This window comes from Pagrus pagrus (assembly GCF_965226575.1).
Source record: "Pagrus pagrus genome assembly, chromosome: 5".
In the NCBI taxonomy this organism is placed as follows: Eukaryota; Metazoa; Chordata; class Actinopteri; order Spariformes; family Sparidae; genus Pagrus; species Pagrus pagrus.
In genome coordinates this window covers 26,276,105-26,302,373 of record NC_140189.1, presented here as the reverse complement: position 1 = coordinate 26,302,373, position 26,269 = coordinate 26,276,105, and the positions used below count along the sequence as shown (strand labels likewise).

The 26,269-nt window shown below is 42.3% G+C and overlaps 1 protein-coding gene across 5 annotated transcripts in view; it reads right to left on the bottom strand.

The window, feature by feature from the left end:
* Nucleotides 1-26,269, bottom strand: part of mid2 (midline 2) — a 166,197-nt gene that overhangs the window by 23,853 nt on the left and 116,075 nt on the right. For all 5 annotated transcript variants that reach the window (XM_084352886.1, XM_084352887.1, XM_084352885.1 and 2 more), the window contains 4 exons: nucleotides 15,586-15,693; nucleotides 8,978-9,126; nucleotides 7,369-7,496; nucleotides 7,110-7,253 (listed from right to left, as the gene is read on the bottom strand). In XM_084352886.1, coding sequence (XP_084209012.1) covers nucleotides 7,110-7,253; nucleotides 7,369-7,496; nucleotides 8,978-9,126; nucleotides 15,586-15,693 — 529 coding nt within the window. The remainder of the gene's footprint in view (nucleotides 1-7,109; nucleotides 7,254-7,368; nucleotides 7,497-8,977; nucleotides 9,127-15,585; nucleotides 15,694-26,269) is intronic.

Below are 26,269 nucleotides of genomic sequence, written 5' to 3'. Positions count from 1 at the left end.
TTGCAAACTGGTTGCGATTGTTTCGTGCTTGTTATAAAGAAAAGATCCACAGTACATTAAAATGGCAGAGATCTCACAACCCTGGGTCTGAAGGATGCCTCTGAAAAATTGGAGGGCCGTGTAACCCTGAACCTTCACCCTAACCCTCTATCCCAACAAGAACCGGGACACAATCCCCCTGATGTGAACGTGCAGAATGGGGGGTCAGAGCTAAGTGGTGCAGCAAGAGGTGAATTGGGATTGTGCCCTTTTGTCTCTTTTGCTGAACTATATATTGTTTCAGCACCAACAACACAATGTGTGCTTCTGCGATAGTCAGTAGATGTTTTTTTTGTGTTTTTTGGTGGAATTCTAGCTCAACATTAAGATTGCAGCACTTGATAAGTATCAGTAGTCTTTCTGCCACTCAGTGCTTGATTTCTGCCTACTCTGACTTCATTTGCATAGCCTCTATTGAGTTATCAGATAAAAAAAATTCCAGTGTTAAAATCACACAAAACCAAAATAATGCAAAGTCAGTTTTTTCTAACATCGTGCAGCCCTACTAGTGGGGTACGTACGGCGTCATAGAACAAAGCTTTTGGCCGGCTGTAATATGTAAGTCTGTGTAACAACACTGATATTTAAACTGCTAGTTTAACCTTGACCTTCACTAACAGTATGAGTAACACCCCGATGCCGTGCCAACAGGAGACCAGACAGAAGAGAGAGCAGAGTCAGTGGCTGCTGGGGAAAACGTTTCCTTTCACCCACCCTTAAAAAAATTCTGAACACATTTAAATAAAGCCTCGCCAAAACAAACAAAGCATCTTGTTTAGGAGCACTGTAGCTGAGGTTAATGTTTGTAGAGCCGAAAGTAGAATAACAATCCTTTTCATTGTCTCGTCTCCCCCCCTCTTCCTCCTGCAAATAAAAATCCTGAAAGGGAGAGAGCTCTCAGGGCCATGCCTGCCTTGTCCCTTCTGGTGAGGATGCGTTGTGAATTATTGAACAAGATGGCAACAGCATGCATAAGTAATGGCCGGGAGTCTGCTTGTAAATATAAATACTTCACAGGACGCAAATAAGGCCTTTAAAAAGCGAGGCGGCTTTAACAATGAATGAGGGGAGGAGACTCTTAAAGTTAGTGAAGGCTGTGTCTTTACATATCCGCCGACTTCCACGAGCTTTTCTCAGACAAAGAAAAACAGCTTTCATCATCCTTTAAGATGAATGAGACAGAAAGAAGCGAGGGAGTTCTCCTCTACACCTCGAACGTGCACGGCCGACGGATTCGTCTGCATTTCACTTCAGCCCGGTCTTACAAATATGCGTGCACTGTCAACAATGAAATCCTACTGCTGTTATCCCTCACAAAAAAAGCAAGTTCCACTGAGACAGCTGTCCCTTGCCGTCCTGGATATTATGCCTCCTACCTGTCCTTTCAACCGCGCCCTGCGGAAATTAGGGAGGCCACGGCGTTATGCGGGCTTTCAGAAAGAGATACAGGGGAAAGACGAGGGAGAAGGACTTCACGCTGCTTTCCGTTTTTAAAGCTTTTGATCTCCATAGCACCTCTCCCTTTTCGCTAAATCAAATTAGGTCAGTACACAGCAATACGCTATCGCTACTTTTGCCAGTAGTGAAAAGGGGCTCTCTGACACTCGCCGAGCTGCTTTGGAGAGCACTGCGACTTCAAAGTGCGGGAGCAGTAACTGAACGTGTCATTGTGAGAGGAGAAACGGAAAGGAAACGGAGAGGGAATAGATCGACCTGTGTCTTGCATCCAGACAAGTGTGTGTATGTGAATGTACTGTACAGTGTGTGTGTGTGTGTGTGTGTGTGTGTGAGTGCCTGTTTCTGTCTTGCTCAGAAGCAGACAGACGCAGACAGATGAGAAGGGAAAGGCAAAAACAAAGTATCCTGGAAATGGGAGAGGGTCTGTCTTTGATGATGCAACATAGAGTTAATGTTGACTGTGTGTGTGTGTGTGTGTGTGTGTGTGTGTGTCTGCATGAGTTTATAAGTTCAAGTGCTCTGGAGAGACAGACTGTGTTTGTGTGAGCAGCTGCACATCAATAAAAACACATCACGCTCACCTGCCTCCCTCTCTCTCCGTGCCTCTACATAACTTTAATAAGTGTATTGTTGTCAGACTAGTTTCCTGCAATGACTGAAACCTCATTAACATTTCATGACCCGCCGATCGAACGCTGAGCCTGCTGGTCCGCTGAAAGATGCCCTGTCGAGATGCAGAGAAAGGGAGATTTTACCGCAACTCCGGGCTGTCCTCACGCCCACCGCGACTCTGCTGTTCACCTGCGATAATCATATTAATACCTCACCACAGGCCTGTGCTCATGAATACACATGAAAGACAGATGAAGCTGTCAGCTGCAGTCAGCAGGTGGAGGCCAGCGTGGTTAACATGCAGGCCTCCTACGAAAATGTACAAATTGGCAAAAAAAAAAAAAAAAAAAAAACTGGGAAAAAGTGGTTGAAGTCGTGAGGAGGTGGGAGCAGGGGTATGTACTTTTATAAGTGCGGACTGTTACAGTAAATTTACTTCAGCTGAGCGATGCAGGAAAACTGATGTGTATGGAGCTAGTGAGGCTGTTTGGCTTCCTAACCTTGTGGGTCTTACAGGGTAAAAGTCATCCCTGTGGTAGCCACAGGCCAAGGTGGGAGAGAATAAAAAAAAAGGTCCTGGAGCCAAAAATGGTGCTGTGGATGGAGAGTGGGAAGATTTTTATATTATTAACGGGAGGCCATGATGTTGATGCACTTCCATTTTGACAGGCGCAACATATCCTCTTAAAGCTGCGGTTGGTAAGACTGTAGAGACCAAATAAACTCACGTATGACGTTAAAGCACATGCTGGGAGGAACCCTTACATTGAATCCGTATCAGCAAAAAGTGACGTCTACTTTACAGCCATCATTATATCCTGGTGTTGTGTTATCGATGGAACGATTAGGGTGAAGCACTTAATTAACGAGGATGTACAGTATATAAAGATAGCGTTTACATCAGCGCTACTGTCTGACATAAAAGACTGACCTCAAGAGAGTGTGAATCAAACGCTGGAGGCTCAAATGGAAATCCTACACTGTTTTATTTTCGACATCAAACCATCAGCAATTACACTCGGCTTTCATGTTTTAATTTCTCTCTTGTTCTCTCCATACCTGACATTTTTGTTGATCTTTATCTCTTGCGCGTCGTCGCAGGAGGCGACATCACATAAAAAAAGTTAATACTGACGATAATAGCGCACGTCTGAGTGAGTGTAACGAAGAGGACAGAGGATTGGATATCAATTACATGTGATTACAGAGACAAACATATTTACAGAGGAGTGGGTGCTCGGTGTTAAGTGTTGGTTGGCAGATAAACAAATGAGTCACTGATACAAGACACTTGTAACTTGCAAAGGGCCACAGGTAGCGGCTACATGGTTACAGTGCAAACATTTTCAGCTTTTCGACACTGCTTACATTTCTCCACGGCCTCTGGTTTTCGCTCGCTGATTCTATTTTCTGCCGCTGTGCTTGGATGGGTCCTGCAGAGACAGGACCGCACAAGCCCTCCTCGCTTTCTCATGGGAAGGCCGAGGCTGAGGATGAGGCCAGGCGAGAGCAAAAAGAGAGCGACAGGATGGCGCTCGAGTGGGAGCATTTAGCCACTTGGAAAGTTAGAGAAAAATGCTACGGTAAAAACTCAAGTGGCGTGGCGGGCTAAATGGGTTTCTCTCTTTCTCGGTTTCTCCCGTGAATCTCCGAGGACTCTGTGGCGGCACACCGCTGAATATCTGAGTCACTCAGTTTATCACAGCTGAAATGTATCCCGGTGTTTCAAATGGCTGGGGCACTTGAGATGGAGAAATGTCAGGCTACACAGACGAGAGGAGATGAGATGATGAAAGGATCAAAGCGACGAGGGAAAGTGGAGAGAGGCACAGGTGTGTGTGTGCACGCGCCTGAATGTGCACGATTATGTACATTAATCATATCCTCCTCATATCATCCGTGAGTGGTAATTTTTACCTCCATGTGACCATTATCCACTCTGATGTTCACCTGTTCTCTCCTCCTCCACAGGGCTCTCTCTTTCCCTTCATTTATGTAGTTACAGACAATCAGCTGTGCTGCTGATTAGCTAATGGTGGCCAGATGTTTGGTGAATGTGTAAATCCTGTCCAGGTACGTTGGGACGCTGAATAAGGCTGAATTTTGCTGAATTTCGAGAGAATAGCACCTGTGACTACTGAGGTCATTCAAATACACAGTTACATAATTTCGTAAGTGCAGCTGTTGAATGAAGTCTTTCTATGAAGTATATATATTGTATTCTAACGCATTATGAACATACTTATGATTGTATACAGTTGTAAGCACTCATGAATATTCATAAAGCTCATTGTGATGTCTATAATGCAGTATGAATATATTTAAAATGTGTTATATTGGGCCAATAGTTCTGTATAGTTGTTGTTCATAGTTATACGCACTCATGAACACGACAATAATCATAACACACTATAAAGACTTTGTAATGACTTCAAGTAGCAATACTTCATAATTGCTGGTCACTCAATGTCTTAGCAAGGATCATAGTGTGTGAACATTCTCATGTAATACATTATTATCATATAACTATAATCAATATTATTATGCATTATTATGTGATTTTAAGTCACTCTAAGCGGCCTTTGGGTGGGAAAGTAAGGAAATCCCTGTGTTATAGTCTGATGTAATACATTACAAGCTAGTTGTGAGTCACTGTAAGTGGTCGTCGGTTGCTTGAAGTAAAGTGAAAATAACGATCAATGCAAGAACAGCACACGAAACCTTGTTTCTTCCTCTATAACATTCCGTACAATGAACGTATTACTCCATTAGTATAATCCATCATAGCTGCATTATAGCATCTGTGTCACATTGAGCTGTGATTATTGTTATAAATCATTAGGAATATTCATGAGTGCTTGTAACTATGATTAACCAGCACCATAGTTGCATTATAGCGCATCCATAGTCTGTTCAATATGCCTTGTAATGCATTTTAGACGAGGCTTTATTGAAAGTGTAACGCAAAATCTTATATATTTTTGCAGAATATGTCCTTTTAGACTGTGCGAGTGTCCTCTAAATGTGGTTACAGTGATGGGAAAACAAATACGGCTCATTCAGTGTACAAAAAATGGGCAAAACTAGATATGCTGCAATGGCAAAACCCTATGGTGGGTGGTGGGTTTGATTTAAGCAAGTAGTTCAGGATAAATCCTGAGCCTCATGTTCTGGAGTTATGAGCCAAAATATTAAAAGCAGCATTGACAGCCAAACGATGGTGATATTTGATCCAATCTGGCTGAAAAAGCGAATCAGTTGCTCACAAATTTGCACTGAATAAAAAAACTTTTACCAAAAAAATGATAAAGTCCTGGTCTCTATGGGAGATTTGTAACGAGGCCAGCCTGTGTTTTTATATTCTCCTCTCTTGTTTCTGCATCTTTCACACTGCTTAAACAAATCCAGACACTCAATAGTGGATCTTTTTAAAGCATTCCCTCATGATATGTACTGTATGTCCTATTTTTAAAACAAGTAGTCCTGATAACTCAGCTCTATTTCTCTATAAATACAAGCAGGGAGGACAACAAAGACTAAAGCTGGACAAAAAAATCTAGGTTATGCAACACGGTCCGATTAAATATTGAACATATGAAAATAAGACTGAGCAATACTAAAAGTATTGCGGTGCTCCAGTTTATTTTCTCTCTGAGAGGTCAGTGAATGAGGTGTGTTGTGTTTTGTTTCTTTTGGCCTTGTGCATGAGTGATAAGTATCTTTATAGTGGCTGGGGAATTGTTATTATTATGGTGAATGCTACTAATAAAACTGCCCTCTACAGCTTTCCATCGTGCTCGTGTTTATAAATGGCATCTGAGACTCATCACAAATACAGGAAACTGGTCAATGCTTCAATGTTAAATAACAGCAGCACAAGTAGGGAAGAGTCGTTAAGTACGAGAACTGACTCAGCAATGTTTTTTTTTATGCAGCAATATCTTACTGAAGTCAGCTAACAATAGCCACCGTAAGCTAGTGAACATACCAGACAGCCCGTATAGGACGACTATGTAAGCAGCTTATTATGACCCATATTTATGTTTCTTGTTAGGCGGTGACCTTTTGCGGCTGTAGTACTTCTTACGGCTGCAAAAGAGGAAGTGAGAAGAAGTAGTATTAAGAGGGAGAAGTGTGTATTGGGAGGAGGTCAGGGATAGATGACCGGGTTAAACTAGCACAGAAGTTTTACTCAGGAGTCCGCTGTTCATGTCCAATGTGAAACCAGAAGTCAACAGTGAGCTCGTAGTTTTGTTGCCTAAACCCGCACAAACTGCAACCATACAACTAAGATCTGGTATGCTCGTCACTGTTACACTGCAATGGTCATGTTGTCTTGGGAATGGTGTTATTAGTGTTTTGGCGTGCAATCGACCCGTTCTGTCGCTTTGATATGAGGATGTGTTGTGTCAGACCGCGTCAAACTGAGTATCTTTAATGGAGAGAGAAGGTGTTTTATTGCTGATGGTCCATAGTCTCTCTTAAAAAGCTCTTTAAATATGACAGCGTTCGATATGAGCGCTAATGATGCCAGAGAGATGCATTGATCTCTAGTCTTTGAAGTTACCATGCAGGTAGTTTTCCTCTAACGATACGGCAGGAGCCCTCGCATTAGGCCTTAAAGAGCAGCTTGAATCAAATATGATCTGTGTTACTCAGCTGGGATTCTTTCTGACAGCTCTAAACAGACAGTTTGATATACATATCATGTCAGGAATTACTTTGTTTGTGCTCCTCTAAAATAAATAAAATATATCCAGCCTTATTCACCAAATTCAAATTGTAGAGTAATTAAACACAGGTCAACAAAGTATTTGATCCTTCTTGGCCAAACCTCATTTTAAATAAGCCTAGACTGCCCCTGGCTGTTGCCAATTGTGGGAACATGAACTTCCTTCTAGGCACAAGTAATGTTTGTGATCTCATTTTTTTTGTATTAACATACCTGTGTATGTGTGTGTGTGTGTGTGTGTGTGTGTGTGTGTGTGCACATGACTCACTGATGAAATTTGTCTGGCCGGTGTAGATGGTGTACTGCAGCTCGTAGGAGGTGACACTGAACTCATCCTCTGACGTCCAGTGGACAGTGATGGTGTCATGGGAGGCGGTGCACAGCTCGTCTCTTATGGATGGCGGGTTTGGAGCTACATGTGGAGGAAACAACAACATGATCCAGCGTGGAAAAAAAAGTTATAAATCGAGATTTTATAAAGTAAAGAACGTCTTTAAATTGTTGGAATGACAAATGTACGCTCTTACCCGTTAGGTAATCTAGTCCTTCCAGGATCTTCTTCTCTCGGGAAAAGTCCAGGGCAAAGTTGTCGAACGCCTCGTTCAGGTTGACGTCAGGGATGAGTACCTGGGAGGAGGCCGTCGCCATGGCAACCCTTTTTTAGAGCAAGCAGTCAGGACATGGAGGGAGCGAGAGAAAGGAAATGTCAGGAGAAGGGCAAAAAGGTGAGGGAGCAGAGGAGGGCCGGGACGTCACACGAGGCGACGAGAGGAAAAACAAGGAGGAGGAGCACGAGAAGACGGTAGGTGGTGAAGAGGTCAAAAAATGTGAGGAGAGGTGGTAGACAGGGCGTGGTTTGTGTGAATGAAAAAGAAAACAGAGAGAGGGGGAAAGAAAATATAAGGCGACAGAATGTAACATAAAAATATAACACAATATAACGTCTAACAGTGTCTGCAACCTGCCCCGCCATTAACGCTGACACACACAGACACACTGACTCCACAGTCTGTGCAGCTTTGTGGAAACTTGTGCCCACTTCTGCTTTGAGCATCAATGAGCTGTCAGTGGCAGGAGCCAGGCTAAACTACCACAGTGCTGGCAGGGTTACAGAGCCGAGCACAGACCCGGCACTAGACTTTTGCTCCTCAGCGAAGAGAAACAGTCGGTCAATAAAGCACCCGGGCCAAGTGCTGGAAAACAGCAGCTTAAAAGGTGCTACCTGCGGTGCATATTTTGCACTGACCTTTGTATACAAGAGAAAGATGGGAGGAAGGGTTGGAGATATAACAGAAGCATGCTGGTGAAAAGAGAAACTGCAGACTGCCGGCCCTTCAAATGATAGATGATTTTCAACAGAGGCCTGGAATTGATCGCAGGAGCTACAGAGGTTTGATTTAATGCTACTTTCACCAGCAGAGTTACTCTAAGATGGAAACACGTTAATAAAAGGAAACTTTATTGTCGAGCAGGGATTTTAGGATTGATCTAAACACATTTTGTATTATTAAATAAAGTTTTGGTGTGTGTCCTGCAGCAAGACAACATGACTGTTTATACAAGAAAGAAAGAAAGAAGGTTAAAAGCTGCAATCAGATCGATTTCAGAAACTTTCTTTTTGAGTGTACGTCTAATGAATTAAGTCAAATCAGTCTTTTCTGCAGCACACAAGTTCAGAGTGCATGTTCAAGATTGCACTATGTAGTTTTGGAGAAGAAATCAAAACTCAAAATGATTTACAATGTTAATGAGGCAATAATACAACTCAAACTATTTATCTTTTCCACAAGTGAATAAACAAGCTGTTCTCAGAGGAAAGTAAGGTCACAGTTTGAAGCTAGAAAGGTGGCAGGGTCCGCCAAATATAAACAAAGTAAAATATTCAGTTTATTCAGTCATTAAAACAAAGAGTTTGTTTATTTAGTTTGTTTAGCCAAAAATATCAGCCCCCCCAACAACATAGTGCACCTTTAAAGTCAGAATTGTGACAAACAACTAGAACTGATCAATCAGTTATACACGGCATTAAAACTGAATATTATTTCCCAACAATCACGAATGTAAGCAAAGATTTTTTTTTCCTTCCTCACTGTGCATATGGAGCTGTGTGTACGTCCGTGCACTGCCATCACCCACCTTTCTGCTACATTTCGGGCGGTCTGGAGGAAGCGAGCGTGGTCGTTCTCCTTCAGGCTCTGTTCGGCTTGGGTGATGAGGGCACTGGAGCGCTCCAAACACTGGCGACAGTTTGCAATCTGCTGAGCCAACTTACGCAGTTTCATCACCTGGAAGACACACAAATACAGAACATGTTGTTATGTAGCGACACACTGATTTATATTCATTCGCCCAATCTGAGCCTTGAAGGAACACTGTTTTGTTGGCTAGACTGTTGGTAATGAGAAAACAGACGAGAATACCAACTGCACATTTCCTGATCCAGTCCAAATCCAACCACCATTTTTTTTTTTTTCTCATATGCATGAATTCTCAGCCACACACTGTGCTCCACCACTTCCAAAACTCAGACAAAAGTAGTCCTCTGGCGTTATTGATCTTTTATGCTCATCTCCTGTGGCTGAAAATAACTTTGCTCATGGCAAACTCACGCTCCCTCCACTGCACAAATTTGGTGGAAAGAAAAGTGCCTCAGAGCTCAGTACAGCTCAAAAATGCATCTGAAATATGGTTGAGTGATTTCACGATGAGGTATTCATCACTGACAGCTACCGTTCCACAAATATGTTCAACACTTGCAGGAAATCTAATTAAGCTTTGCTGCCAAATTGCTGTAAAACAGCCGGCGCTGGTCGGGCTCCCTGAGAGGATTCCCGCTAGGTGGAAACCAACAAGTTGCCACATGGCAGACTATTGATATAGCTGAAGTTTAATAACTGTGAGCGGGAGCAACAACACTATAACAAACACAAACCCCCAGCGGGAGTCTTGGATAGATATTGAATGCCTTGGCCGCTGATCAAATATTATTTTGTCAGGAGGAATCTTTGAATTTTGTGTAATTAATTGAACTTGTACAAACAGTGTTGAGGACATTAACGCATTGGTAGAACTGCTGAAAGGAGAAATAAACAATCTGCATTAGCATCTCATCCTGCGCCGAGTTCAGGCCAGAAATGAGACCCTTGCTCTGAAAAATACTGGCTGCTCTATCACACTCAACAATAAAGTTGTGGACAAACACAGACAGGAAGACACAGAGACAGGAAGACACCGGGAGCGCAGTCCTGGTAACGGGGTCGGAGTTGAAGCGAACTCATTGGCTCTTTATTCTCACGCTGACCTGATGAACATGTCTTGCGTAACAGAGGGGCAGAGGTGAACAGAATAATGCATTGTTATCCGATTTAATAACAGTCGGGGCAAGGAGTGCAGCATGCTACTCTGTCATACATGAGAATGTGTCTGTTTGTCTACTGAGAAAAACACCCAACCACATTGCTGCAGCCTCGTAAACACGTATCTATCCCCACACACCATACTCGCCAACACCACCGATGTTCCAGGGAGACTCCTGTTTTTCTTTGCCCTCTACTGGTTCCCCCTTTAAGTTATCGTTACCTGTTTCTGGCGCTGTACGTTCTGTAGTCTGATCTACTGTTGCTCCTCCTCAGTGATTGAATGACGCACAGAGAAATGGAGAGGAGAACGAATATCTAAACGATTTTCAGACGCCCATGGAGAGAAGAATTTTGACGGAAAGGGGCTGTAATATCTGCCACTTGATTTTTCTGTCAACCACAGGGGTCGCACCGTGTCAAGAGGCTGACGAACACAGGGCAGCAGCAGCTAGAGGGCGAATTATTCTGCGATGTTTTCGGAGAATTAAAGGTCAAATTAAAAGTATTTGACATAAAAATGCCGTTACAATTTACTTATTATTTTGTTAGGCTATTTTTAATCTTTAAATGTCACCAGAATGCAGGAATAAGACCCCCAGAACCCCGCTTTGGGTTTCGAAACCCTCCCTATTTTTGAGGTCTCAAGGTTGGCAAGTATGGCAATAACTTATAAAGCATGTTTCATATGTGCCAGCACAGGCAGCTGGAGGAAAACCCTGAAAAACCCAGCAAGAAAAGAGCAGACCATAAAAAAACGTAGTAAACTGCTTCGTCTGAATCACAAAAAACTGCTTTCTGTGCACAACAAGAGGAAGGTCAGTCGATCAGATCAGAGTTCAAACTCTTTATACCCAAACACACAGACATGTTCTGCAATTGAGTTTGTTTTGACTGTAATTTGTGAGTGGGTGCACTGTAATACAATTTCCTACTGACCATAAGGAGGCCATTCTGCCCTAATTTGAAATCAAAGTAATCCATTTATCTTCATTACGGCTCGCATCCTGATCCTTTAAATGAACTTAGTTTGATGAAACCCTCCACAGGAAGTTACACAGGCTGGCAGCAGTGAGACTGTCAGCGAAAGGTGAGCCGCGTGAATAAAAAAAACACCCGCTTTAGTACGCCGCGCGTCTCGGCAATGATGATTAAATGCAACCTCGCCGAACTTTTAAATGGCAAACGGCAGAGTAAAGCCGCTTCCCCGTCTAAAAACGGCACACTTCCAGTTACGGCAAACAACTCGAGTCTCAAAACACTAAATAAAACAGAAACATTTCGAATGACGAGTGCCCTTAAAGGATTAGTCATCTATATTTTCAGCAACACATTTTTGCTTGCAGGGCTTGCATTATGCAAATACGAATTAAGAAAAAAAAACACACACTGGGTGGCAACCGGTTAAGAGCTTGTCATCAAAAGCTCTCAAAGAATCAAAACAGTATCTCGCTCTCTACTGCTGGGGGAAAGCTGCTCCTGCTTTTGAAAAACGTCTCTAAGCTGGGCGACTTAATTGTGTTTTCAGTTGACGTATTAGCCGCTCCACCACCGAGTCCACTGTAATCTGCTGTCACTATAAATGACATTTGAGCAGGTTGTTGACCGCACGGAGGAGAGGACAAGCGAGACGGGTTTAATGGATGGGTTATTATTTGGCAACATACGCCGCAAACAACAATTTTAGAGATGATTACTCCCTCTCTCTCAGAATAATGGACAATATGGCAGAGTCAGTGTGTGTGCATGTGTGTGTGTGTGTGCGCATGCGAGCGTGTCACCTCGTGTAAAGAACTGCCTCTTCTAAAGCTGAAATATTAGAGTCTATTTAATCCGAGCTTAAATATAGTAATTCAAGCCTGTCAGTTGTTGTGTGTTTTCTCAGCGCTGTTTGAGGTCATGAAACGAGGCTGAAACCTTCTGCTGAGGCTGATTAATCTCTTTAAATATTTGATTCGAAGGTCGTTAATTGAAACTTTGTGCTCTAATGAATAATGAATTTACAGAATAATAGTCCTGAATGGTCGTGAGGATATTTTTTTTATAAATATAATTGTCGGTTAAGTTGTTCTGCGCTCAATGAATATATTTTCTGCAATCATCCGTGTAAGTGCACAATAAAAGCCTCTTATTTGCCCTCTCTTGACACTCCTGCACTCTCAAGTTTGCAGCTAAACCTCAAACAGAGCTGCAGAGTGTGACGAGTCTGACTCATCCTTCTCTCATAATCCCAGGATAGCACAGGAAGTGGAGTGTCAGAAAATGTAGCCGTGTACAGTTTTGGTTACCTTTATGAAAAAACAGTTTACGGTAATTAGTCCGTCCTAAAACTAGCTATCGTCATAAGTAGCTAACTTCTGCCAGATAAGCAGGCGCTAATTAAGGTAGCTGGTTAGCTCGGTTCGATTTAGCCACAAAAACATTCTCAAACATTTTGGAAACATGCTTGCTCGCTTTCTTGACTTAGGGTCACTGACACTGACAACTAAACAAATAAGATATAAATTGCTAATAAGTGAGCTTTATCATGCTATAGGTACTGTTTGTTACCTAACAAATAAAAACAGTGTTGCTGTTCTGTCTCCAGTCTTAAGCTAACCAGCAACCAGCTGCTGACACCAGCTACATGGACATGCTAGTGGTATCATCAGCATCATTTAAGTTATTTAAAGGCACACTATGTAGTTTTGGGGAAGAAATTCTAATCAGAAGAGAAGAGATTTTGATTTGTTTATGCCTAAACAAAGTAAATAAACAAACTGACCTTAAACACAACTTCACACTGTTTTACTTTGTTTATATTTGGCGGACCCTGCCACCTTCCTGGTTTCAAACAGTGTTCTGGGGACCTTAAATTTACTCTAAGAACAGCTTATTTTATCAGTGTATGTATCTGTGCATGCATTAAAATTCTGAGTTTGAATTTCTGCTGCAAAACAACATAGTGCCCCTTTAACTCTCAACAAGAGAGCAAACAAACACGTTTCCCAAAATGTCAAACAATTGCTTTAAATAATTTCGGGAAAAATTGGTTAAAAGAAACTGTAAGTAACTTATAGTGAACAGCAATCTTGTGTTTCAAACCCAACCATCTAGGCTACCTTGACCTCCACCATAAGACGTTCCTGGCCACAAAACGATGTCACGCTAGCTACTTCTGCTATTCCTTCTGAGGGACAGCAGCCATTATTGCCACAGCCATTTAAAAAAAAAAAAATGCTAACAGCTTGTTTTATGCATGCCTAATGCTGTTGTTTCTGGCAAAAAACAAACAGCCACAGACTTGTTAACTGAAGGTAAGAATGACATAATGGCTGTTTTTAAAATGAAGTGACTTCAACAGATTTGAATTGTTAATCCTTAATGCTCTGACAGAGTTAGTGAGTTTTCAGAACGAGACAGAGGGGGAAGACGAGCAACCATATGATAAAGACTCTTGCACACACCAGAACATATGGGAATAGTGTGTGTTTGTTTGGGCACGGAGAGATTAGGCATGACTGCAGAGTCTCCTCAGAGAGAGACAGAGCTCATTAAGAGGAGGTGAGAGAGAGACAGAGATTGGGAGCACCTTGCACAGCTCTGCTCACCACGATCACGCCTGCATAATCCTGTTATTCTGTTGCAGAGTCACCTCTGAGCGTTTTCCTCTCCTACACTGTCCTTAACAGGAAAAACCACACCGTGACTGTTTGTTGAAAAATCCCTCGAACGACCTCCGTTTACCTGACCCTTCACGGTCTCCCCTCCTCTCCTCCTCACTCAGGCAAACAACATCAATCTCAACACACCTATGATTATTTGAATTACTCAAGGTGCATTTCATTAATCTTTCTTGACCCGTAAACAGCCTCCGATATTAACACATCACCTGCAGGCTGACATCAATCAATCGCTCCTCTGGTCTTTTGTGCGTTCTTCCTCCGGTGCCTCCGTCTGCTGCAGTTTACTCCTCTAGCCTCCGCTAGACAGCCTTTTACAGACCCAGACTCTCAGGAGAACAGGCAGTGCTCTTTGTCTGCAATCACTGCGGACACACTCTTACACACACACACAACACACACGCCTACTTCAGACCTTGTGTTTAGTGTTTGGAAATCTTTCATCTCTTGACAAAGCTCTTTTGCCGCCTCGGAGGATTTTCCACAAGTGCTTAAAATTTCACGACTGGTAGTTTGAGATTCAGAGTTTGCCTCTGTCTTGAAACGCTCGGATCTCATGGGGAGACAATGGCTGACATACGCATGGGCACGTGTCCACACACACACACACACACACACACACACACACACACACATATACACACACACAGATGCCTGTACAGTAGCCTAAGTCCTGGACTGCCTTTGAAACAACAGGGAACAGTTTAGATGAGTCTCTGCTGCCATCGCAGATTCTTTCCACACACATTCAGGTTGGCTGCCCGCATGTGGGAGAGGCTGTTTCTGCTCTCTCTCTCACTTTCTCTCTCCTTTTCCTCGCTTGTCTTTTTCCATTTCCATGTGATGTGTGTTTTAGTAAACAAGCGGGCGACTACAGATGCAGCCTAATATGAAACAACGCTGAGACACTTTGGCGACTTTATTCTGTCCATGGCATAGCTGCTCTCATATTCATCCTCTTGTCCAAACTGTGGATAGTGGCTTCTGTAATGTAATGTCCAATTGTTCAAAAGATTATATTTCACCCTTGCAGATCTATGGAGCTGTTTAGCCATATTAAAGGTCATTGTTGTGCAGTTGTTACAGTTCAGCAACAAAAGCTGACAAACCTACTGAACACGACCTGCCAACCACCAAACTACAGGCAGACACAGTAAGTACTGAGTACAGGCTTAAGGTGTATCTGTATGTTCCCAAGGTCCTTTGTTCTCAGAGTCCTAAGTTCCCAAAGTCCTATTTTCCCAGGTTCTTGTGTTCCCGATGCCTCTGGATCCCCAGTTTAATATTCTGTTGACACCCATTAACCCTAACCCTAAGGAAGCAGTAAGCAATGACCTTTGTTGACTCCATGACCCAAATACTTTTAATAAGTTCCCTCGAGTATGGACCTATTTTTACTGAGAGACATTTGGCCGTGCTGGGGAACAGAAAACCCTTTGACAAGTTCACTCAAAAGCCCATATGATATTAAGTGAATACAGAGTTGCCTGGGGAACATCTTTTCAGGCTTCCATTATTAGCTAGAAAGAAAAAATAAAGGCCTTGGGAACAAATTACCCCTTGTCATCTTCCCATTATTTGTCAGTAATCTTGGGAACATAGGACCCTTGGACCAAAAGAATGACCCCTGTATTCTTCTTCAAAGTCAGTAAATCAATTGATTTTCATTCATTGGGTGACTCCAACAGGGTGAGGAACTGAAAAAAGTATAAGGGGAGGTCTTTACCTTGGACTCTTTGATCTTCACAGCGATGACCTGTTTTCTCTGGCGGATGATCTCCACCAGCTCATCACACTCCTCCACCAGTTTGGCTTCATGCATGGCTGTGTTCACCTGGAAACAGAAGCAGGTACGTGTGAACACGACTGGGAGGGCCCACGATACGGATGTTCTGAGTCAGGCCAAAATAAACTTGCTAACACAGATTTATTACAACACATTTTTACACTAACCTGGCCATATGTTACACTTTATCATATCCGTGTAGAGTGTAGAGAGTGTTTGCTTGTAGGGAGCTTTCTAAAATGTCTGGATTGACAGCCCTGATGAATCACGTCATCACTTACTCCCGGAGCACATCGTCTGTTTTGTTTTTTTTGCCCATTTCGTTTATGCATTCTGCACACAAGGAAACCAAGAAAAATGTGCGCTTGGATAAGAACTAACTTGTGGCGAACTGAGATAAGTGATTATCAGCTCTTTAGTTATGTCACTGGAAAGAAAAGATTGATCCAGTGGGAAATAAAACAGAGATTAGATGGAGCGATAGAGCCGCAGCCACCCATTTACTGGGGATATTTGGTGATAAGAAAAGAGGCAAAAAATGTAAGTCGTTGGACTTTCATTATTCTTACGCCGAATGTTCTGTTTCTTGCTGGAGGAAAAGTCGATCACAGCTCGTAAAAATGGGTACATTGCTGCTGGATTTACACCACCTCGTATTCTTGTGTGTAACAGTAATATCTTCTTGTACAGAAAAAGCTATAATACGCGGAGAAAAGTTACACCTTTCATCTAAAACATGCTTATTTCACTCATTACGAACAAGAGATGGGCTGAGGGTCTTCATTAAAAAAGCTCCAGAAAAGGAGCCTCTGCCGACACTCATTAATTCAAAGACAGAATTTGCTTACACCATGCCAATTTAATAGATTCTGTGATTATTTTAGGAGTAAAGTTGCCAAGGCAACTCATCATCAGTTCAACATCTCAGGCCAACACTAAATGAACAGCCAATTTTCAAACTCGTGTGGGTGGATGGGTGTTACTCAGACACTGAGGGTGTTTGCTGAATTGGAACGCTGAACCACTACCAACAGTTTGCCAGCTGTAAGCGTACAATTATAATTACACCTACACCTACGGCGAAGGCCTGGAGTTTAAATGAAAAAGGTTTGTGGCACTCTGGGACTGACGGTGAGTTGGCTGGGATTCCTATTTCAACAGGTCTGCAAACGCAAACGTGAGTTAGAGAGCGCATCGCTCTGAACGAGGCAAAAACTTTTCACTGCCTCGTCTGCTCCAAAGAGACGTTGCTGTGCTCTGATGTAAGGATGTTAAAAAAGTTCCCGTGCGCCATCCGAGATAAAGTTGCCACAAAGTTGTACCCACACACTGTGAGTGCAACTCCTCTACCAGTAATGACAGAAGCCACCACTGTTTTGTCTGCGGGAGCCAAATCATACCAAATCAAAGAAATTACAGATTTACTCCAGAGTACACTCAACCCAGCACGACGACTGCGGGAAGCTTTCACTCAGACTGGCAACTTCAGAACAATCCAGAAAAGCCAGAAAAGAGAGAGGAGGGATTCCTCTAACACACATCAAATAGAGGCTCCCCATCAAGGCTGGCCTTTAAGACCAACAAACAACAACACTTCAACGGCTTCACTCGATGCTGGAGCTTTTGTTGGGAGCGTTTTCTGCAGCGCGGTTGACTGTAGCAAGAGTGCTGCCGAGCCTCACACAGAGTACACAGAACGCATTGTGAGGAAAGCTGCTCAGACTGACTCTGATGTGTCGGTCAGAGCCTTTTAGTGACGCAGATATTACATTCAGATCAAACATCACATCAGCCTTGTCACAATGAATTCATAAAACCTCTTTAAGCACATAGACAAGCTCCTGTATTGACATTTGAGACAGTGAATAAAGAGTGAACGAGGCAAAATGAAAAGAACAAGATTCCAGGAAAGATAATAATAATAATAATAATAAGGGGATAAAGGGAGTTGATTTCATTGCCACTCGTCAATAGTTAAATATCTCCTTGATTGTTGCTTATGAGTTATCGTTAAAATCATGACTATTGTACTGCGGCCCAAAGAGGCTAAAGAGAAAAGCAAATCTGGTGATCTGTTCTTTAAGCGGATAATTTTCATATTTTTCATCTCTGAAACAGATGAAAGTCACTTATATAACCATTATTGCAATGTTATCAAAAATAGCCTACATTTTACCGTGCCTTGTTCGCTGATATAATAAAAAAATACAACTTATCGAGCTCTGACACTTTTGTGTTTATGCCCAAGGTTTGTTAGCTCCCGCACCTCTTAAACAATTTATTCTAACAGCTCAAAACAAAACGAGCCAAACAACATTGTCAACAATGGAGAAAGTAGAGAATGTATTCGTCTTAATTAGTTTAAAACTAATGTTAAAAAATGGCTGAATGGCAGACACTAACAACATGGCAACAACACCTTGAAAAATAACGATGCTCAATACCATATTTGAAACCGCAGCGAAAAATTGACGCAACATTGAAGGACTGAAGTATAACGAGGCTTGTGTGCCGTCTGTGAGGCGTGACAGCGTTTAAGATAAATGACTTGGACAGAGTGGGAGGAGGCGGCCCGACTGCAGCGGTGTGTGTATCGACGCGCTGTCGGAAACAAGAGGGAGCGAGAAACAACTGCTGCTATAAGTATCCATAATGCTGAAAATGGGTATTGAAATAGTGTCAAGTAGTCAGTATCAGTACTTATTGATATTTTTAATATTTTTGACAACACTAGTTCTAATCAATGTCTGATAATGAAGCAATAATTAGTGTTTATCATTATTATTATTAATTGTATTATGTGCATTGTCTACACATCCGGGAACAACAGGTGACAATGACACATTGTGCTGTATCTTATTTTACACACATTTTGCACTACACTACGTTTTAAATAAATCAATAAAAAAAGAAGAAACAAAAATGATCCTTCAGATGATTTTTTTCACTTTTTATACCTGTTCATAGATGAAAACAACAACTTCAGGAACTTTGAAACTGGCAAAACTTTTTTAACCTGTTCTTGATTTATGAACACGGGAGAGAAAACCATTTAGATCAGACTGGATCGCCAAAATCGTTTCTTCCACTTGCCTCTCGAAGCTTCCCGGATGTGTTAACAACATTGTTTTATCTTCCGCAGCATCTTAACAGAATTCTTCGGGCCTTTGGCAGGCTATTTAAAACGTTATACCACTTTTGGATTTCGTCCTTACTACTACTTTTAACCAATAAAAACAAGGTCCTTTAATATCTCCAAAAGAGTGCAGAGCGTTCTCACACTGATTACAGTATGAAACCATAAACCAGCAGAGAGATTTATCTCCTTTTGATTACTTCCCGATCCATAACTTTTACGGGGTTGTGACTTTCTGTCGTGCCGCAGACTATCAAACTACTTACCCCAACATCCAAGTTCCACTCATCACTCCACAAAGCTCATTACGACGCGCCGATCCACTTAAGCCTCATTATTCACACACACAGACATACAGACACGCAGACACACATACGCGCACACGCACATTAATTCTGCAAAGAGCCATCTTATGACTGCAGGTTAGTAATTAAGCAGGATAAATGCAGCCGCCCAGGACCGCTGTGAATTACAACTACAACTTGGCAGCTTAGATGTACGGGAACAATCTTCATCTCCATCCTCCTCCTCTTTCACCTCACTCAAAAAACCTCCTCTCCCTCCTGCTTCTCTGCCAGCTCCTGACTTTATTATCCACTCCCTGCTACACAAACACCGTCACCTGCTGAGCATCTCCCTATTCATCAGGCTCCTCTGCAGGTGCGCTGAAATCACGGTGCCACCTCCGTGTTAAAGTATAGGTCTATTATTGGAATATGAGAAGAACAACGACAGCGAGATTGAAACACTTTTTAGTGTCAGAGACTTTCCAGCTGCTCCTGCTCAAGAAAAGGTTGTGAAATCAGCACCACAGATGGACAGAAGGAAAAAACATCCACAGTCATGCTAATTAAAAGATGCCAGAGAAGTTTAATAAAGAATAAAAGTCAAGGATAATTTATGATTACAATATTTTGCAAACTAATTTGGATTACATAACGTAATGCTGCTGACATTTAAGTACACCCTGTTCAGCGGCCTCCACTCATTATCTCATGAGGCCAAGTAAAATAGAATAAAAATTAAATATCACAAGCACATGGTAGCATCAGCAGTCATAATAACCCTCGATTAGGTAAGAAGATGAAATGCAGACTTAATTAGCAGCTGAATAGTTATGAATAAGCCTATCTAGACCATTAGGGTGAGTGTGTTGCCCACAGAGTGCGATCTGACAGCAGAATCATGAAATCAAAAGTGGTCGTCCATGAGAAACCTGAAGTCAGGAGGATTAACTTCCACCTCCGGTTCTCTTATTGGAGGGCCACAGCGAGCACACATGCCCCCATACATCATTAGGTTGGGATCGGCTCCCGCGTCATGTCAAAATTAAATCTATTCACCCATATTTTTATACCGTGGGAATGAGCTCTGCATTACTTACACGCCAGAATGAAATAAAGGTGAGCGACGCAGTTTCAAATGACAGACAGTCACCATTCACCACCCACTCTGTGCCGTTTCAGCAAATAATGACGGGGCCGATGTGTGCGTGCGGCAAAGCGGAGTGCCAGTCAATCAGCTGCTGTCAATCACACCGAGGTGAGCTGAACTCAGGACCAGAAGTAAAGTCTTGAATTGCCCCGATGTTTTTATTCAACGTCACAATTTAATCTCTCACTATGTCGGGATTTTGAAAAAAAAAAAAAAATCTGTTGTCTCCAGATAAATGAGCTGAACTGTGCGTGTGTGTGTTAATGATGATGCAATGCTAGCTCAGTCTTGATAATGCGATGTGTGTGTGTAACAGCTGCAACACCATAACAACCCTGGCAAACGCTGATAAATGAACCCTGACATAACAAATCCCCATTTATTTTCTTAAACTGTGGTGAATGCTGTGTTTACAGCATTGTTCAAACTCACACAACTTTATTTTAAGTATCAACCAAACACTGCAACTATGGCATATAATGTAATTTACAAGATGTTTTACTTAAAGCCTTGAATTTGAATAGTTCATTCAGTGTATGCATTATACAGAGTATACTGCAGGTCCAAGGAAGTGATGGTATGAGCAGAAACAGAATATATATGCAAAAACAAAAAAAAAACACAATGAGAAATCTGAAGGCAGCACTGAGCCTGCCAGGTATGATCACACAAGATGTCACATCCATTCAGCTGAGGCTTAGTTATGTTTTCCAAAAACATCATTACAATATTTCTCAGTTTTACCAAAATCAGACCTCTGTCGTCTGAGGTGTCAGGCTTTAAAACAGCCCTGGAATTTTGTGACATTTCAACATTTTGCAGTCAGACATGCGACTCAAGTCATGAGGTCTCCAGCAGGTCCCAAGTCATTTTCTGTTGGGCAACTCAGTCCAGTCAAGGTTTTAATTAAGGCAGTGTTTGCACAGTATCTCAGTTATGAACAGATTCAGGCTCTTAGGCTGCATACTTGTGCATATTTCTTGTTCCTGTCCACTATTTGCTTATCATTGAAGTAGATTAAATACATTTAAGACAAAAAAACAACATAAAACAGAAACAGTTGTGAGATTGGCTTCCAGCCAGACTGCAACATCAAACCTTATTCATCCAGTCAAGGACACTTGTAATGTCAACACTTGACAAGATTTTTTTGATTAAACTGAAAATATAAAATAACACAGACAAGTAAATTGGAGTCATTATATCTCAAGTCAAGTCTAGAATCAAGTTGCAAGTCTGGATAACAGTGACTTGATTCAACTCGAGTCCAAGTCATGATGACTCGAGTTCACAAAAATTGCCTTTTTTAATTATTTAGGGGGCGTTTTCTGTCTTTATTATGTAGTTAGAAGTAGACAGGACGGGGAATGACACACAGCAAAGGTCCCATCTGGGATGATGTGGTCCCCCTGGTGGTCTAAGTGTTAAAGTCTGTTTCACACTCAACACTTTAACACTTACACCACCAGGGCTCCCTCAAGTAGATCATTGTTATTACAGTAACTGGTCCAGCTAAATATACAGTCATACTGGGGCTGGAAGATAACTCAAGATTAGCTGCTACTGACTTCCAGTGGAATTGTATCTAGATGACATGATCATACAACTACTCTAAAATCATTTTATACTGTCCATACATTAATAATACATAAAATAAAATTGAACATTATAATTTAAGATGTAATTTTGGATGTATTTGTGATATATTCTTGCAGCACATACACACAAACTCCAGGTTGTGGGCCTCTGGGGTTCAAATTGCAGATAACTGAACAATGTGTGGCTCCCAAAATGATCCAGTCCAGCCACAGTGGCTTCCATTCAAAGTTTGTGAGGAGTGATCCAGGTTCACAACAACTGTTAACCTCTTGCTGACACTAAAACCCTCCCATCTTAAATCAATTCTGTGCTCATTCCACTCCCATCAGCCCCTGCCGCCTCCCGTCCCGCTCCACTTTTCTCCTCTTCTTTCTATTCTACCTCCGTCTGTCTGGTCCCCATTCTGTCTGCTTCTCACTGACCCCACTCCCTCCTTCCTCTTTGTCTCAGACATGATCTTCCAAAACAGATGCAAGGAAGTCTGACAGCTTTATCTCCGATGCTGTCCACAGATTCTGGGACAGTTCCCAGAGATTTACGACACCTGAGTAGCACCTTGATCTGAAACAGATCTGAATGACTTCATGGATGCAACGGAGTAAAAGAAAACGCAACGGCAAGACATATAATGGATGTTACGTCGGAGAGAGGTGATAATTGGAAACGCTTCAGTGGTAATGAATTTGAAGACCGGCTTTTTAAGCTGAAAACGCGTTTGAATTTTTATCAATGAGCTTCCTCGGGAGGCCATCGAACTTATTGTGACAGTATTATAACAACTAACACAAAACACTTTCAAGGTGTTAGATAAGTGGGCGAAACAAAATGAATAGTTTTAGTATTCACTCGAATAGCAGAAGTCTCCAACCAAGGAGAGAGAGTGATATGGAGGGCAACTTGTTTTTGCTTGAAAAAGAAAATAAAAGTTTAAAATGCTAAAACGGGTCACCAAATATACTAAAATGCTAAAATTTGCACTTAATTTGTTAAATATATCAGCATCTACTTGATAAACTGTCACAAACTTGTGTACACTCATAGTTCCCATAAGACCAGATGTCTTCAGACATCATCAGTCCAAATTTCAATCCGTACGGTACTTGGTGGTTTACCATGTTTGTTTAAAATATAAACATCATACATACTAATCTTTGCATGTGAGCATGTTACAGCATGCTGATGTTATTTGGCTTAAAGCACAGCTGCCTCACAGAGCTGTTAGTGAAGCTGTAGGCTTCTGTTGGTGTTTTTTGTTCCTTGACAGATTATCTGCACTTTTGCTAAAATGTTGTAAATATAAAAGAATGGACAGATGGAAGGAGTGACACTCACATAAAGACCTTATACAGCGACGAAGGCAACAATTTTATCTAATTACATGCCATTATCCCACTGCATCGATGTCCTCATCTACGCCTGAAAGCGGAGCCGCAAATGGCTTTAGAAATACACCAAAGACAAACAACACCACCGGACTGTTCGATCTCACTGATGCTGCAGTAGAAAGGTAAAGAGAGGCGAGATGAGACCTGATACCAAGGATTAGGCAGCATTACAGCCATCTCCACACAGCTGATTCATATTCTGCACACAGTGGGATCAGCTACAGTGTACATAAACCTAGACAGGTCCCGGCTAATGACTTAAAGCTCATTGTTTAACCAGCAGACATACATGTCTGAAGATTTAAAACCCACCGGGCTTCTGTCCGATTTGATTCTTTCCTTTTTCCATCAGCCCTGATGCGCACACACAATCACAAACTTAACAGTAATTTAGTTTCCTCCCACCTGGCAGCACAATTCAAGGAGGTTAGAAAAACTTGCTGCCGCTTTGACTGCGTCCTCACACAACACCCACTCCACATTGGATGATGTGTTCCCCACCGTCAGACACGGTGTGAGAGTCAGGCAACCTACGCCTTACTAGGGAGTGCCCTCATTAAAAAGCAGCCGGCGAACAATCCTTGTCACAACCCAATCTCCGTTTCAGGAGGGTTAGCTGAACCATTGTCCGACTGAGCGCAAACACAGAGTGTGATAACGTGGGACAGAGCAAGATGGAAAAGACAGAAAATCTGATCAACTGTCAAGCTGCGAGATGAATTCAGACGAGGGCGATGGTAGACGCAAAATCAAGAACTTCACAAGCCTAACATAGTTCCAAGTCTCGAGTGCACAAGCCTTTAAGGAGATATTATGTAAGTATGAAAGAGGAGGCTCATGGGAATTGCATGAAAATCTGCTCAAAACTTTTACAATAGCAACATCCTCTGAGATGTCCATTTGAGCCACAGTGGGAAAACATATGCTGCTTCAAAATGAGTGCTTGGGACACATTTTGAAAGTTTTACTCTTTTTAAGTACAAGCAAAGAGGCAACACGTGCACATGGATAAACGGCTAGCTGACTGTTGAGAGAAAGGAAAGAAAGAAAGACTCTGCAGTGGGGGGTGGGTCACTTGTCTACATGATCACACATTGGCTGTCGTAGGCTCTAGGGCGGGCATGGAAGCGCAGATAAAATACACAAAATATCATCCTCAGCTTCTACTTTGGCTTTACATTTAGTTTCAGTTGCCATTGTATCAGCATCTATTCAATACTGAAGTAGCTTTTGGGGAAAGTTTCTCTTTTCTTCTCTGCAGCCTACTCATATCCAGCCAGCTACCTGGATAACTCCACAACAATCACTCCAACGTTCAAGAACCACGCCATTCCCTCAACATTTTCAAGAATGCTCAAGATGCCTCTGAACGTCATTAAGCACGGCAAATATTGCGTCAAGAAAGAAACACCCTACACATCATCAAGTCATCTTTTTCGAAGACTGAAGGGAAGATAACTCCCCAAAGGGAACCCTGGGAGAACGGGGCTGCGACGCTGCTGTGTGCGCCGACACACTGAGAGCTGATTCACGCTGTGTTTGATCGTCTGTGTCTTTGGCACCGATACAATGTGATGCAAACAAGTAGGAGAGGAATCCAGGTCATGCACAAAGCCCTTCAGAGATTTCTTACTTTGCACAAACGTCTCTCACTCCACCAAATTTCACTCTGTCGGCCCGTCTGTGTTGTATTGCATTATTGTCGTGCGCTTTCTTCCGCACGCTGCCTGTACCTGTTTTGAAAAAAGATATCACTGGTTGTCACGCTAACACTGCCATCCTTTTTTTACTCTGCTTGCCCTCTCAACCCTTCTTTTTCTCTTCCCTTTTCCTCGTTCCCTTGCTGCTCCTCCACGTTCCGACCATTTCCCCTCTCCTCTCCAATCTAAGGAGCAGCTACCACATTAATATGAACTCACCTGAAAACATTACGCTCCCTCACCTCAATAATTAAATAATCATTTTGACATCGACATCGCACAGGAGAATAGCTCCGAATGGGCACAAACAGGGTGAGAAAACATATAGTTTCTTTTAATAATTTGCTAAAGAGTCAATGGAGCATGTTTCCCTCACCATGCAATCGCTTCTCATTTCTTTTTGATGAATAAGCGATGAGATTCTGCTGCTGTTGTTTGGCGGCTGGCACAACATTGGTATGCAGACAGAGACAAAAGAAGACAGACTTTTCTCTCTCGCTCTCCGTGCGCCGTTGACGAACAGTTTGTCTGCATTTAATGAATCACGCAGCGATCATTTAATTTTGATTGGGTGAGCGGCAGCAAGAGTTGTGTTTCATGGACCTCAGAGTAACTCAGGGAAAATGGAGTCGGGCCCGGCTAATAAGAAATGAACTGCAAAACAGAGTGATGGCGGCACCAAAGTGCATTTGTCCTCTGTGGCCATTAATGTCAACTCTCACAGAGAAATGATGGCGTTATATTAAGAGCAAGTGAGTTAAGACATAAAGTGTGTGTGTGTGTGTGTTTGTGCATGCGCGTGTTTGCAATGCAGCGCAGGCAACACTCAGCATTAGTGCTCTTTGGCTGGATTCACACACCACCTCCATTAAATCACAGCATGAGCGCAAATGGAGGAGGTCAACGGTGACCAGACTGGCTGAGGTATAATCCGCAGACATGTACGGGTTCATGCGGGGACACCAGAGTGCAAACAAATCGAACCGGATGAGCTGTGAAAAAAATATCGTCTTGTGACGAGTCAAATAACGTTTAAACTTTGATGATATATGCCGCTCTACAGATAATCCCATCTGCTTTGACTTTGACGCATACATTTCTGGTAAGGGCGAGACCAGTGGGAATTAAACTGTTGAGTGCTGCAGCAGTAATTCATCCAATGATTACCAGGCTTTATTTTATTTATTTATTTATTTATTTATTTATTTCGGCATGTTATTAGACAGTCATCATCACACATCATCTTAGTTAAAATCAGGTAGTACACATGGCCGAAAGGGAAAGCGGGAGAAGCAGATGCTTATCTAGTCCCGCCCCCGTTACCCACAGAATACATTATTTCCACAAATTATATTTCTTTTGTATTTTGA